This window comes from Convolutriloba macropyga, chromosome 7 (assembly GCF_964194025.1).
Source record: "Convolutriloba macropyga chromosome 7, txConMacr16.3, whole genome shotgun sequence".
NCBI lineage: Eukaryota > Metazoa > Xenacoelomorpha > Acoela > Convolutidae > Convolutriloba > Convolutriloba macropyga.
Window position 1 is genome coordinate 46,844,401 of NC_134474.1, and position 13,928 is coordinate 46,858,328.

General features: G+C 36.9%; 2 protein-coding genes across 5 annotated transcripts in view; both read right to left on the reverse strand.

Annotated features, from left to right (window-relative positions):
• Nucleotides 1-13,928, reverse strand: part of LOC142342922 (charged multivesicular body protein 7-like) — a 320,646-nt gene that overhangs the window by 179,507 nt on the left and 127,211 nt on the right. The gene's annotated exons all lie outside the window — the stretch shown is intronic.
• Nucleotides 1-13,928, reverse strand: part of LOC142342920 (uncharacterized) — a 37,827-nt gene that overhangs the window by 8,144 nt on the left and 15,755 nt on the right. For all 4 annotated transcript variants that reach the window (XM_075394596.1, XM_075394593.1, XM_075394597.1 and 1 more), the window contains exon 3: nt 9,810-9,953. In XM_075394596.1, the coding sequence (XP_075250711.1) occupies nt 9,810-9,953 (144 nt within the window). The remainder of the gene's footprint in view (nt 1-9,809; nt 9,954-13,928) is intronic.

A 13,928-nucleotide genomic window follows, 5' to 3' on the forward strand; every position in this document is an offset into this window, starting at 1 on the left:
ATCTATCACGGTCAAATGAAATGTTAGTGCCACCCATAACCACAATCTCTACAGGATTATAATTTTCGATATCTTTAACAACCTCTGGAGAGCGCAGAGTCGTAAATTCGCCAAGAGGACAGGTATTATCGCGGAATACCGAAACACCAATGAAGACCCAAGAACAACGTTAATGCAGGGATCTGAATTACTCTTCTCCAGAATGCACCGTCCCAATTTGTAGCACTCCTTTCTTAACGTAACAATTACATTTACCCAAATTTCAACTATTAATTTTTTTGTGATTTAGCCATTTTTGGTTAATGGGATCATTCATAACGAAAACGTTTTGTCAGATTCCCTTTGAAAGACGATTTCCGTTTTGACAGCGTTTAGTAATAAACCAAATGATTTAAACCAATTAATGACGGACTGGACATCAGAAGACAAAGAAGGAACGCCGACTCTAAAATGAGTTTTGTTAACTACACGCAGAATAGGAACCGGACAAAAGTTATATGGGTGATATATAAACTCGATAATTTGATTGGGTAAAAACGGAAGCTGCAATTGCTTTGAAAAAATTGAGATTAAAATGTGCTAAAATGAAGAACGATTAGCACCCTTTAATGACATCACAAAACTCCCTAATTAAATGTGACACCAGTTGGCGAAGGATGCAAGCGATCATTATCTATGTTTCCTGCGTTCGAATTGCTCGGTTCAAAAGAACATTATCAATAGTAGATTCGCAGCACTACAATAGAGACGACTCAGATGGCTGATTTGCTCATATTCACCTTTTTGACTAATGAGCCCATTATGGCTGCTTGAAATCCGCTACAGAGGTAGAGAAAGAGTAACTCTCTCATATCACTAGCCAATTGTACTGGAAACATTAAGGATTAAAGGACATCTATCACGGTCAAATAAAATGTTAGTGCCACCCATAACCACAATCTCTACAGGATTAAAATTTTCGATATCTTTAACAAACTCAGGAGAGCGCAGAGTCGTAAATTCGCCAAGAGGACAGGTATTATCGCGGAATACCAAAGCACAAATGAAGACCCAAGGACAACGTTAATGCAGGAATCTGAATTCCTCTTCTCCAGAAGGCATCGTCCCAATTTTTAGCACTCCTTTCTTAACGTAACAATTACATTTACCCAAATTTCAGCTATTAATTTTTTTTGTGATTTAGCCGTTTTTGGTTAATGGGATCATTCATAACGAAAATGTTTTGTCAGATTCCTTTTAAAAGACGATTTCCAATTTGAAAGCGTTTAGCAATAAACCAAATGATTTAAACCAATTAATGACGGACTGGACATCAGAAGGCAAGGAAGGAACGCCGACTCTTAAATGAGTTTGGTTAACTCCACGCAGAATAGGAACCGGACAAAAGTTATATGGGTGATATATAAACTCGATAATTTGATTGAGAAAAAACGAAAGCTGCAATTGCTTTGAAAAAATAGAGATTAAAATGTGCTAAAATGAAGAACGATTAGCACCCTTTAATGACATCACAAAATTCCCTAATTAAATGTGACACCATTTGGCGAAGGATGCAAGCTATCATTATCTATGTTTCCTGCGTTGCAATTGCTCGGTTCGAGAAAAAATTATCAATAGTATATTCGCAGCACTTCAATAGAGACGATTCAGATGGCTGATTTGCTCATATTCACCTTTTTGACTAATGAGCCCATTATGGCTGCTTGAAATCCGCTACAGAGGTAGAGAAATAGTAACTCTCTCATATCACTATCAAACTGTACTGGAAACGTTAAGGATTAAGGGAAATCTATCACGGTCAAATAAAATGTTAGTGCCACCCATAACCACAATCTATACAGGATTAAAATTTTCGATATCTTTAACAACTTCAGGAGAGCGCAGAGTCGTAAATTCGCCAAGAGGACAGGTATTATCGCGGAATACCTAAACACCAATGAAGACCCAAGGACAACGTTAATGCAGGGTTCTGAATTCCTCTTCTCCAGAATGCACCGTCCCAATTTGTAGCACTCCTTTCTTAACGTAACAATTACATTTACCCAAATTTCAGCTATTAATTTTTTTTGTGATTTAGCCGTTTTTGGTTAATGCAATCATTCATAACGAAAATGTCTTGTCAGATTCCTTTTAAAAGACTATTTCCGTTTTGACAGCGTTTAGCAATAAACCAAAATGATTTAAGCCAATTAATGACGGACTGGACATCAGAAGGCTAAGAAGAAATGCCGACTCCAAAATGAGATTGGTTAACTACACGTAGAATAGGAACCGGACAAAAGTTATATGGGTGATAGATAAATTCGGTAATTTGATTGAAAAAACGGAAGCTGCAATTGCTTTGAAAAAATAGAGATTAAAATGTGCTAAAATGAAGAACGATTAGGACCCTTTAATGACATCACATAACTCCCTAATTAAATGTGACACCATTTGGCGAAGGATGCAAGCTATCATTATCTTTGTTTCCTGCGTTGGAATTGCTCAGTTCGAGAGAACATTATCAATTGTAGACTCGCAGCACTACAATAGAGACGATTCAGATGGCTGATTTGCTCATTCACCTTTTTGACTAATGAGCCCATTATGGCTGCTTGAAATCCGCTACAGAGGTAGAGAAAGAGTAACTCTCTCATATCACTATCAAATTGTACTGGAAACAATAAGGATTAAGGGACATCTATCACGGTCAAATAATATGTTAGTGCCACCTATAAACACAATCTCTACAGGATAATATTTTCCGATATCTTTAACAACCTCAGGAGAGCGCAGAGTCGTAAATTCGCCAAGAGCACAGGTATTATCGCGGAAAAACCAAACAACAATGAAGACCCAAGAACAACGTTAATGCAGGGATCTGAATTCCTCTTCTCCAGAATGCACCGTCCCAATTTGTAGCACTCCTTTCTTAACGTAACAATTACATTTACCCAAATTTCAGCTATTAATTTTTTTGTGATTTAGCCGTTTTTGGTTAATGGGATCATTCATAACGAAAATGTTTTGTCGGATTCCTTTTGAAAGACGATTTCCATTTTGACAGCATTTAGCAATAAACCAAATGATTTAAAACAAATAATGACGGACTGAACATCAGAAGGCAAAGAAGAAACGCCGACTCCAAAATGAGTTTGGTTAACTACACGCAGAATAGGAACCGGACAAAAGTTATAAGGGTGATATATAAATTCGATAAATTGATTTAAAAAAACGAAAGCTGCAATTGCTTTGAAAAAATAGAGATTAAAATGTGCTAAAATGAAGAACGATTAGCACCCTTTAATGACATCACAAAACTCCCTAATTAAATGTCACACTGTTGGCGCCACTTCAGATCAGCTAGAAAAGCCATCAGATAGCAAGAAATAACATTTGAAACTGAAAAAACTTGAAATTTGCCAAAACTCAAAAATGGTCAAAACTGAAAATTTTAGAAGTTGGGACCGAAAATTTGTATACCCCCCCGATTTTGGGAAGGCAAAACCCGAGCAACCCGAGGTTATGACATACGGTTAGGGTTACCTCTAAGCTACTCATGGACCCAACGAACGTTATTGCATAAGACCCACAAGTGTGGCTATTAGCTCTTATATGGTGCAAAATTGGCATTTTTCAATATTTTGTTATTTATTGTTAAATTTCTTAAGTTGTTTATTTTATGATATTCTAGATGATCTTTAAAGGTGAAATACCGTAAATTCGAGGCATTTAGAGCCACGTAAAAACCATGCGTGCTTATGTCAACAAAAGTAAATATTGCAGATATTTGACATTTACTATGTAAACAATGACCTAAATCATTTTCTTGCTTAACCAATCAGAGACAAGTACCAATGATGTTATAATTGATAAATATTTGATTATTTACTTTAACCCAATTGTTTGATTAGTGAAACCATATTGTATTTAGAACCATTAGAAACTGTTACCAAGAGCAGTTGGCTCTCAAATTGACTAAAATTTGATTCTTTAACAACTTTAGTCTTTTTTGCTAAGTTTTGCTAGATCTTAAGATCTTGCGAGTTATAAGTTAGTTGAGCTTACTTGACGAGAAGTTAGCAACATTACTAACACTGGTTGAAGCCTTACAAACTTCAGCACGAGATTGAACATAGACTATCACTAAGGATTTTCTTAACTTCAATCAACAAAATTAAAGTTACAGTCCTTTAATACGTCCGAACGACTAATTATTTCTACGAGATCGTTAGTCAATCGAACCCAGTGAAGAACCAGGCCGGCGTAAAACTCGAGAACCAGGCTGTGATATATCGGTTCCGCTGAGATTTTTGAGCAGCCGCAACATTTGGTCCGCCGACCCTGACAACAACAACAGCAGTAACACGAACAGCAACGAATCTTCGATTCAACCTGGTGGACCAAAACTCAACGATGTCCAGCAAAAGTCCCAACAGACACTGGAAGACAGCTGATTGGAAGGCGAGTGGTCAACTCAAGACGTTAGAGAAAGAGCAAGTTTATCTACTCAAGTCCTTCTCCAGACACCTCAACGAGCTAGAAGGCTTCCTGACACAAAACAAAACAATGACGCCCGAAGGTGCTTATCGATGTTTCTTCGAGACATACGACAACTTGGAAGACAACCGACAACAGCAGAGGTTACTATTAAAACCAAAGTATTTTGAAAGCTTTGACAATGACACCAAGCGTATGTTAGAGGAAAAGAGTAAAGTTTTGCGATGGGTAGTTGACAAAGTACCAGATCTCCGAGACATTGAAGATTGTCGCGCAGTAGTCGTGGACTACCAGAAAGACACATTGCGATGGTACAGTATGTTGGAAGATTCTGTTCCAATCGAGAGCGAATTGGTAGAACTCGAAAAGAAATTGAAATCAGAAAATTTAAGCGACTCCGAAAAACAGATACTGTGTGATCAGGCGGAACGGTTTTTAGAAAAGCTAGATGAAATTTACGCAGAAGCTCTTCGAATATTAAAGACAGAAAAGTGTCCCCATGGGTTTGCGAATTTCAGTAATGTTAGGAGTCACTATCAGGATTTGATTAAACAGTATAGGCTCAGCAAGGATTGTGGAAACCAAACATCGTTAGTGACAACTACATCGACTGGTGACAAAGACCCAAACAATGAAACTGTAATTGATACAGGAAATGGAGCAATAGAAAACGCTGAGGAGAACGCCGAGGTCTCTTCCAAGCATTCTGCTACACATGGAAGCAGAAAACAACCCAGAATCGCCAACTCGCGATCATCGAGAAGGCGACAGATCGAAGCAATGGAGCTCGAAAACCTAAGAGCAAAGAAAGAAACAGAGCAACGACTGCAAGAGCGCCAGTTGGAGTTAGAGCAAGAGCGTGAAGAAATAGAACTTTGTCGCCAGCAAGAAGAGTTACGTTTGCAACAGCAACAACAACAACAGCAACAAGAGCAAGAGTTACGTCTAAAGATGCAACAACAAGAAGATGAACTGCGTCTTACACAGCATAAGCGAGCACTTGAAAACGAAAGAAAGAAAGCAAAGGAAGAAGAAGAAGAAAGACGTATGAAACTTGAGCTGACCAGAGGAAGCTCAAGAGCATCTGGATCAGTGGCAGATGAGATAGAAAGTGTTGGATCAAAACGAAATCACGAAAGAACAGCAGGGTGGGCAGAATCAGTGGCTCAACAGTCTGTCCATAGACGGCCACTATCTCCAAATGTTGTTATCGACCCTCCAGCGAATGTCACCAAGGACAGAGCTGACAAACGTTTCAGCACCTACCCGAAAACTACCCCACTGTTCCAACCGGGTGAAAGACTTTTCTCAACGCAACTGACAGAACCGAGCATTCACAAGAAACCAAAAGTCCGTAAATCAATTAGAGTAACGGACCCACCAGCACCGCCTTTGACAAGGACGACATTTCAGCAGCAGGGAACGTCAGCAATTCAAACTAGAAACAGGAGTCAGAGTCCCATTAACAACTCTCGAAACAGGTCTGCCGAGAGCAGAAACAAGAGCACAATGAATCACACCACTCCCCAAGTCATTTACCAACCAGTACCAAGCAGCGGTACCAATGGCTTGCCAAAACTAAAACTGACCGAGTTTTCAGGAGATCCTCTGGAGTGGCCAGAGTGGTCAGGTCTCTTTGATGTTGTTGTTCATCAAAAGCCAATCAGCGATACAGAAAAGATGCAATACCTCAAGACCAGTCTCACGGGGATCAGCTAGAAAAGCCATCAGATAGCAAGAAATAACATTTGAAACTGAACAAACTTGAAATTTGTCAAAACTCAAAAATGGTCAAAACTGAAAATTTTACAAGTTGGGACCGAAAATTTGTCCACCCCCGATTTTGGGAAGGCAAAACCCGAGCAACCCGAGGTTATGACATACGGTTAGGGTTACCTCTAAGCTACTCATGGACCAAACGAATGTTATTGCATAAGACCCACAAGTGTGGCTATTAGCCTTATATGGTGCAAAATTGGCTTTTTTCGATATTTTGTTACTTATTGTTAAATTTCTTAAGTTGTTTATTTTATGATATTCTAGATGATCATTAAAGGTGAAACACCGTACATTCGAGGCATTTAGAGCCACGTAATAACCATCCGTGCTTATGTTAACAAAAGTAAATGTTGCAGATATTTGACATTTACTAGGTAAACAATGACCTAAATCATTTTCTTGATTAACCAATCAGAGACAAGTAGCAATGATGTTATAACTGATAAATATTTGATTTTTTACTTTAACCCAATTGTTTGCTTAGTGAAACCATATTGTACTTAGAACCATTAGAAACTGTTACCAAGAGCAGTTGGCTCTCAAATTGACTAAACTTTGATTCTTTAACAACTTTAGTCTTTTTTGCTAAGTTTTGCTAGATCTTAAGATCTTGCGAGTTATAAGTTAGTTGAGCTTACTTGACGAGAAGTTAGCAACATTACTAACACTGGTTGAAGCCTTACAAACTTCAGCACGAGATTGAACATAGACTATCACTAAGGATTTTCTTAACTTCAATCAACAAAATTAAAGTTACAGTCCTTTAATACGTCCGAACGACTAATTATTTCTGCGAGATCGTTAGTCAATCGAACCCAGTGAAGAACCAGTCCGGCGTAAAACTCGAGAACCAGGCTGTGATATATCGGTTCCGCTGAGATTCTTGAGCAGCCGCAACAGACACCATTTGGCGAAGGATGCAAGCTATCATTATCTTTGTTTCCTGCGTTGGAATAGCTCGGTTCGAGAGAAAATTATCAATAGTAGATTCGCATTACTACAATAGAGACGATTCAGATGGCTGATTTGCTCATATTCACCTTTTTGACTAATGAGCCCATTATGGCTGCTTGAAATCCGCTACAGAGGTAGAGAAAGAGTAACTCTCTCATATCACTATCAAATTGTACTGGAAACATTAAGGATTAAGGGACATCTATCACAGTCAAATAAAATGTCAGTGCCACCCATAACCACAATCTCTACAGGATAATAATTTCCGATATCTTTAACAACCTCAGGAGAGCGCAGAGTCGTAAATTCGCCAAGAGGACAGGTATTATCGCGGAATACCCAAACACCAATGAAGACCCAAGGACAACGTTAATGCAGGGATCTGCATTCCTCTTCTCCAGAATGCACCGTCCCAATTTGTAGCACTCCTTTCTTAACGTAACAATTACATTTACCCAAATTTCAGCTATTAATTTTTTTTTGTGATTTAGCCTTTTTGGTTAATGGGATCATTCATAACGAAAATGTTTTGTCGGATTCCTTTTAAAAGACGATTTCCGTTTTGACAGCGTTTAGCAATAAACCAAATGATTTAAACCAATTGATGACGGACTGGACATCAGAAGACAAAACTGGCGCTGTTAAATCAAAATATTGGCGCGAATTAATACGAAAAGTGTGGTCATCTGCGCAAATTTGTTAACTCAAAAAATTTTGAATATACAAACGATATCTTAGTCATAAAGATGGAAAAAAAATTGGGCCGAGTAGGAATCCCTGAGGAACCCCGATTTCGATTAATAAATTGGTAGATCTGGTAAACAAGCTAACGCAACTAGTCCGGAGTCAATGGCTAAAAGAAAATCATCCTATGCTGATATCAGGGCTGTTTCAGTGGAATAGTTTCTCTATGTACAGATTGTTAAACGTCAATTGGAATTTGATTCTCAGGGTTCTCTATTAACTGCGGACAAAATAACCTTCCCAGAAAATTATTTAAAAAATAGGTAATGTTAGAGATAAGGCGATAGAAAGCTAGCTTTTCAGGATCCGAATTTTTTGTTTCTTTAGTGAAAACTGCGGATGTTTTGAAAACCTCAGGATTAAAACGTCACTGAAACAGTTTTAGGGGATATTTGAGTTAATCAGACCAGCCGCAGGTTAGTTTTTCCAGGTATTCTCTTCTGAAAGCAACATATGATGTCGAGTCAGAGATATACGCAGCTGCTTCACTGATATCCGAGATTGACACCTGACCGAAACTGAACATGGGTACGTCATTCCTTCTTCTAGTATGAGAAATCTGAAGCCCAGGAACGATATGAATTGATGTCCTAGGGTTCAGCAAGAACATTAACGTTAGGATAAAGCTTTGGAAAAGCTTTCTCGTCTCAAAGACAGCCGGTCGAGCAGGAAAATTTAATTTCTGGGTTTTGAATTCCGTTTTTTATTGAGAGATTAAGTTTTGTAACCTTTCAATTTTGACTAGTTTGTTTACCTTTTCATAGATTCTCATTGAAATTTTACTGTTTTTCTTTATTTTTCATTATGAAAAACGTATTCTAAATTATGTTTCTTAACATGGACCTTATTCAATTTAATTACTAAAGACACCAATGGGTGGCCCTTATTTATGAACAGCAAAGCTTCTGTGCTCTCTAGTTGTAATTTAAGTTATAATGGTGGGACAGAGAAAAGTTTAATCGCTTTTAATTTTCATACAAAGTTTTTTCTATTTAGAAGATTGGTGTTGACAAAAATTACCCGAATATTGCGCAATGTTTGAAAATGTCAAAATTTATTTACTGTCAGTTAAACGAAAACAGCTGCAACAGATGGAAAATCTGCACCGAGATAAAACGCTGAAAAACTATGGACATCGATTTAGATGAGCAAAGAACCGGTGAAACTGCTATTAAAGATCACTCAGATAAATACAAAACAGCCCTTGCGTTAGTTCAATAGAATGATGTAGGTGGATTATAGGGCGTTGATATTGACACATACGCACATCCTTTCAGCGTCTTTAGTAATCAAAACGAATAATGACCATGATGGAAAATATAAAATTCAAAAATATGTAATCCAGAGTTGCGTTGAGGGACTGAAATTTTTATTTTGCTGTTTTTCACGTTTTTCTTAATATTTACCAGACCCTGGAATTGTTGTTGAACGAAATGGTGACTTCGTTGAAGACAATTTATTGAGGTTGCTGACTAAATTTCTTCTGTAACTTTGAATAGGCAATCAGATAATATTGAAACGTTACATAAAACTTTTCTTTGTTTTCATAACATTGTGGATGAGAGCGCTCGGAACATAATATTGAAACGTATATTACGAGGCCTCCTTTAGGCCACAGAGTGAAACCAATAGCAAAGATTGTGGGCAGCAATGTGCTTAACTTACTTGTGCATGTTATTTCATGTATAAATATTGCTTTACTGATGAATACATCAATTGTCAAATACATTACTTTTTTTTGGATTATTGACGTAACATGTAGCTGTATTCCAGCATTGTTGACGTAATATTCAGTATAATTTTGGTACTGCGCCTCACGGTTTTCTTAAACTACAAAAGAGAGCATAAACAACCTTGACTTCGAGGACTTGTTTGAGGGTGTTGATCTCGTCTTCCAACTGGGATAGATCCTGCTTCATTTCTTCCGGACTCTTCTCTGGCTCCCCGTTTTCCATCTGCCACTCCTCCTCACCATCGAAGGATAGAAGACCACCGCCCTACACACAATAACTTTCTCAATAAACAATATCGCGGTCCAAAGTCATTATTGTGTTCATAAAATGCTCCTCTGTTGAATAATTGTTAACTATATTTCGAACTGCTCGACTCTCTGCGGTGTTCACATTTTTGACGTTACCATTTGACATATGTTCAATCGCAATTTAAATGCCATTCGTCTATTTGGTCAGGTAAACAAAGCTTAAATCAATTCCTCTAATAAAACCTCATTTTCGACAGTACAATGTGTTCATTTCACATTCCCACTTTCAATCACCACAGATGTTTAGGGAATAGAGACTCACGTACAGTTTGCACTTGAAACGCAGCTAAGATGAAAAATATACTACTCCAATTTTTTTATATATACAGATAATGTACACAAACAAATAAAAGCAGCCTAACGACTGTCCCAGGAAAAAACATGGAGACCACTAAGATCTGTGGTATAATCTAACCACTGAAAATTAAGAGCAAAAAACGGGGAAGCAATTTCCAATTGATAAAATTCCCTAGTTCCAAAAACCGAAAAGTCCCAGCTGACGAAAAACCACCAAACTGGCTTTACCTGTTTATCCCGTTTTTGACGATCGAAAAATCGTAGTACGAAAAATAGTCGTCCGAAAAATCGCATAAAAAACCAGCAGGAATAATATAATTTCTACAAACTTCGTTTGAGAGCAATTAAAAATTACCATCTCATTTTACTAACTAAGAGGCCTTCAATTGAAAAAAAGCACTGTTCCGAGAACAGAAAATATTTCGAATAGACAAGTACGTTTACTATTAAATCTGTCCTTGAAAAAGAAAAAAAACACGAAGTAACCCGATTGCAAGCAAACGCCGAATCTAATTAGTCAGATGTTAACCAACATCTCTATTTAAAAATGGGCTCTATGTAGAAAGTCGGAGAGTTTTTGTACTCTGTGTAGTTACATTCTCCAGTAGTAATTCTTCAAAAAATTGCGAGCAAAACCTTTAGATTACCAAGATACGGATAATTACTTGCGATGTTGATAGGCAAGAACGTTTCCATATCACTTCTGCTTTTTGCAATCGTCGAGTTTTCTCAGGTTCACGAAATCTCCACTTACTACGCACAACAACAAAAGAGTATAAAGAATTCTGAATTTAACTGACATTTGAGAACGTTTGGTATTCAACTCACAATTTTACAGAACGTAGCGAATAATTGTTTGCGTAATTGCTTTTCGACAAAATCTAACAGCTTTACTTGAAATCTAAACTTTTGTAACTTGAAATTTAACCTCTCTCGGATATTTAGAAGATTTATTGATAAAAAATTTTTGGCTAACTACCAGGTATTTAGGTAACTTTCTGTCCAACTGAATTACGCTTAAGCTCAATTAGGTCAATTACTGTTGCATGGATCAGCCACAAAAAGACAAAACTCACGAATTGAAAAAAAAAATCTACCACTGGTTTTATTATACGTCCTCTATAAAAACTAATAGATGAAATGTCTAAAATGCTCAAAGCAAAACATAGCCGGCAGAGTGATGGAAATAACCCGCCATTGAACACACTAACGAACAGTTGTAGGAAAATCCAGAGAAAAATTGACGATTGCCTAATTTTTTCTGAGCCACAAGATGTGTTCTTATTTAATCAGATTCAATAAGCATGGTGATTTCAGACTCTAGATTTGAAGACACCAAGCTGAATACTAATACCAATAAGCAGTATATAAAAAACATTAGAAGGAAGCAAAAATTTAGATGTTATTCAAAAAGAAACCAAAAACTTTAAATCTTAAAAACTTTTGGGACACTGTAAAAACATGAAACCGCAACATTTTTGCATCATTAGAAACGTATCTGGTATCGGTGGAAATTAGACAGAAGTGTTAACATGGAAAAACCGGTTCTCAAAAACTGACCGGGGCAATATTCACGAAAAAGACGGCCTATAACAATCAGAAATCTGTGACCCAAAAGAAACATTGGGAAAGCAAAAAGCAGATAGAGTTCTTATATAGAAAATAAGTTCAATTTAAAAACTAAAATTTAGGTTTAAACGCAACAGCTGTAGATTTGCTTCACAGCATTTCAAAAAGTTCACAACAAATACTTCTCTTGCTGGTTATCGACTTAAATTGACTTCAAACTAAGGCAATATTAATATTTTTCAGGAACCAGACAAAACAATATTAACTGAAGGTCATTTATTAGAAAAGAAAACATAATATAGGGCCATCCCGCTGACCAAAAAACAAACCGACAGATTTGAAACATCAAAATATTTTGCCAAAAATGTCGAAATATTTTAAAAATCACAATTAGGGAAAAATTTCACTGAATTGCAAACATTTAAGACCCAAAGCTAATGGAATTATCAATAAAACGAACATAACTAAAACGTGCATAGAACGTCTCTCGCTCAGAGAATTAGTTCACACGGCAAATTTTCCCCCTTTTCGCTCTCAGTTAAAATGCCGGCTGAACAAATAGTACTTAGGGTAAAAACCTCAAAAAAAAAACAATACTCCTCTTCGAGTGGTAAAAGACAGCGCCCCAATACAATACAAATTCTTTGAATTGAAAAAAAGAGCGCCTAAATAATAGCCGTTGAGAAGTTGACGGCGGCTACAAATCAATTATTTCCTTCTGATCTGTTGAAAAAATCTAGCCGACAATTTTCCAATGAAGACTGAGATAGCTATGTATCCAACAACAAACAATAAGCTTGAAAGTTTGAAATGGAAGAGCTCAAATTAACTGCGATGAACTTATATTTCAACATTTTATTAAACTTTGCGGACATCTTCAGTTTTGCCAGTTCATCCAAACCGTTACTTGGAAAATGGCAGAAGTGAATGGAAGGTTGCTTTATAAGGATCGCAAATAAAAACATACCCGGCAGATTGCCAGAAAATAACCGCCGTTGATTCCCATAACTCTATTGGGATTGAAAGAAAAGAAAATATCAACAAAATTTATTTTTGTATAAAAACATTTTTCAGTGCGATTTATTTTGATGTCAATTCGTAATTGAACATACTACTGTCTCTCAGTGAGAGGCTACAGGGTCTAGTATCAATACCAATAAGCAATATAGATAGTAACTAAAACTTATGAGAACAAAGTTCAAGTACTGGGCATCTAAAAATGGGCTTTCTGGGTTTATCCCGTTTCTATTTCTGACTTTGATTTTTTTATACTGACTCTCTTCATTTTTTTTATTTTTTTTATGATGACTCTCTTTTTTCTATACTGACTCTCTTCATTTTGAATTGCTTTGCTGAGCAGCTGCTGTTTAAAAGGACTTTGAGCAGAATGACAGAAGAGTGAAACTAGCCTAGAGAAGTCAAAAATATTTCACGCAAAATGTCGAAAAAGCGGCAAGATGGGTAAAGCGAAAAAAAGTTCGACGAAGTAAAAAATCATAGCAGGGCAAGTCCTGACGTACACATCAAGGAGTTTTCATTGACTAAACAGAAAACTAGACCTAGAACGGACTATGAAAGGATTGGGAAAACAATTTAGAAAAAAATTCTATCCAAAAAATTGAAAAAACAGTAAAAATCAAAGTGATATTGCCGCATGTGAACAAAAAACCACTAGCGAGAAAGCGAATTTTTGTTCAAACGCCGTTTTCACACTCCACTTTAAATTTAGAGCAAAAAATTTCACGCCGCAGAACCACTCGCTTTTTCGCTCCACTTCCTGTTTCGGCGTGACCAAAATCACTACTCCAATTTGACTTCAAAAATCATGAAAATGTGTGAACAGATCTTAAAAAAAAGACAACACCCCAATACAATTCAAATTCTTCGAATTGTAAAAAAAATAGGAGCGCTATAATAGCCGGCTGAGAAGATGAGGGCGGCTATTAATAATGGCTATTAAGAGACCCGCACAGCTATCATTATCTCACCCATACGAACCTATTTATAGCAAAGCTTTAGACAAACGCAACTAACCATATCGATTACAAGCTATAGAAAAACTTAC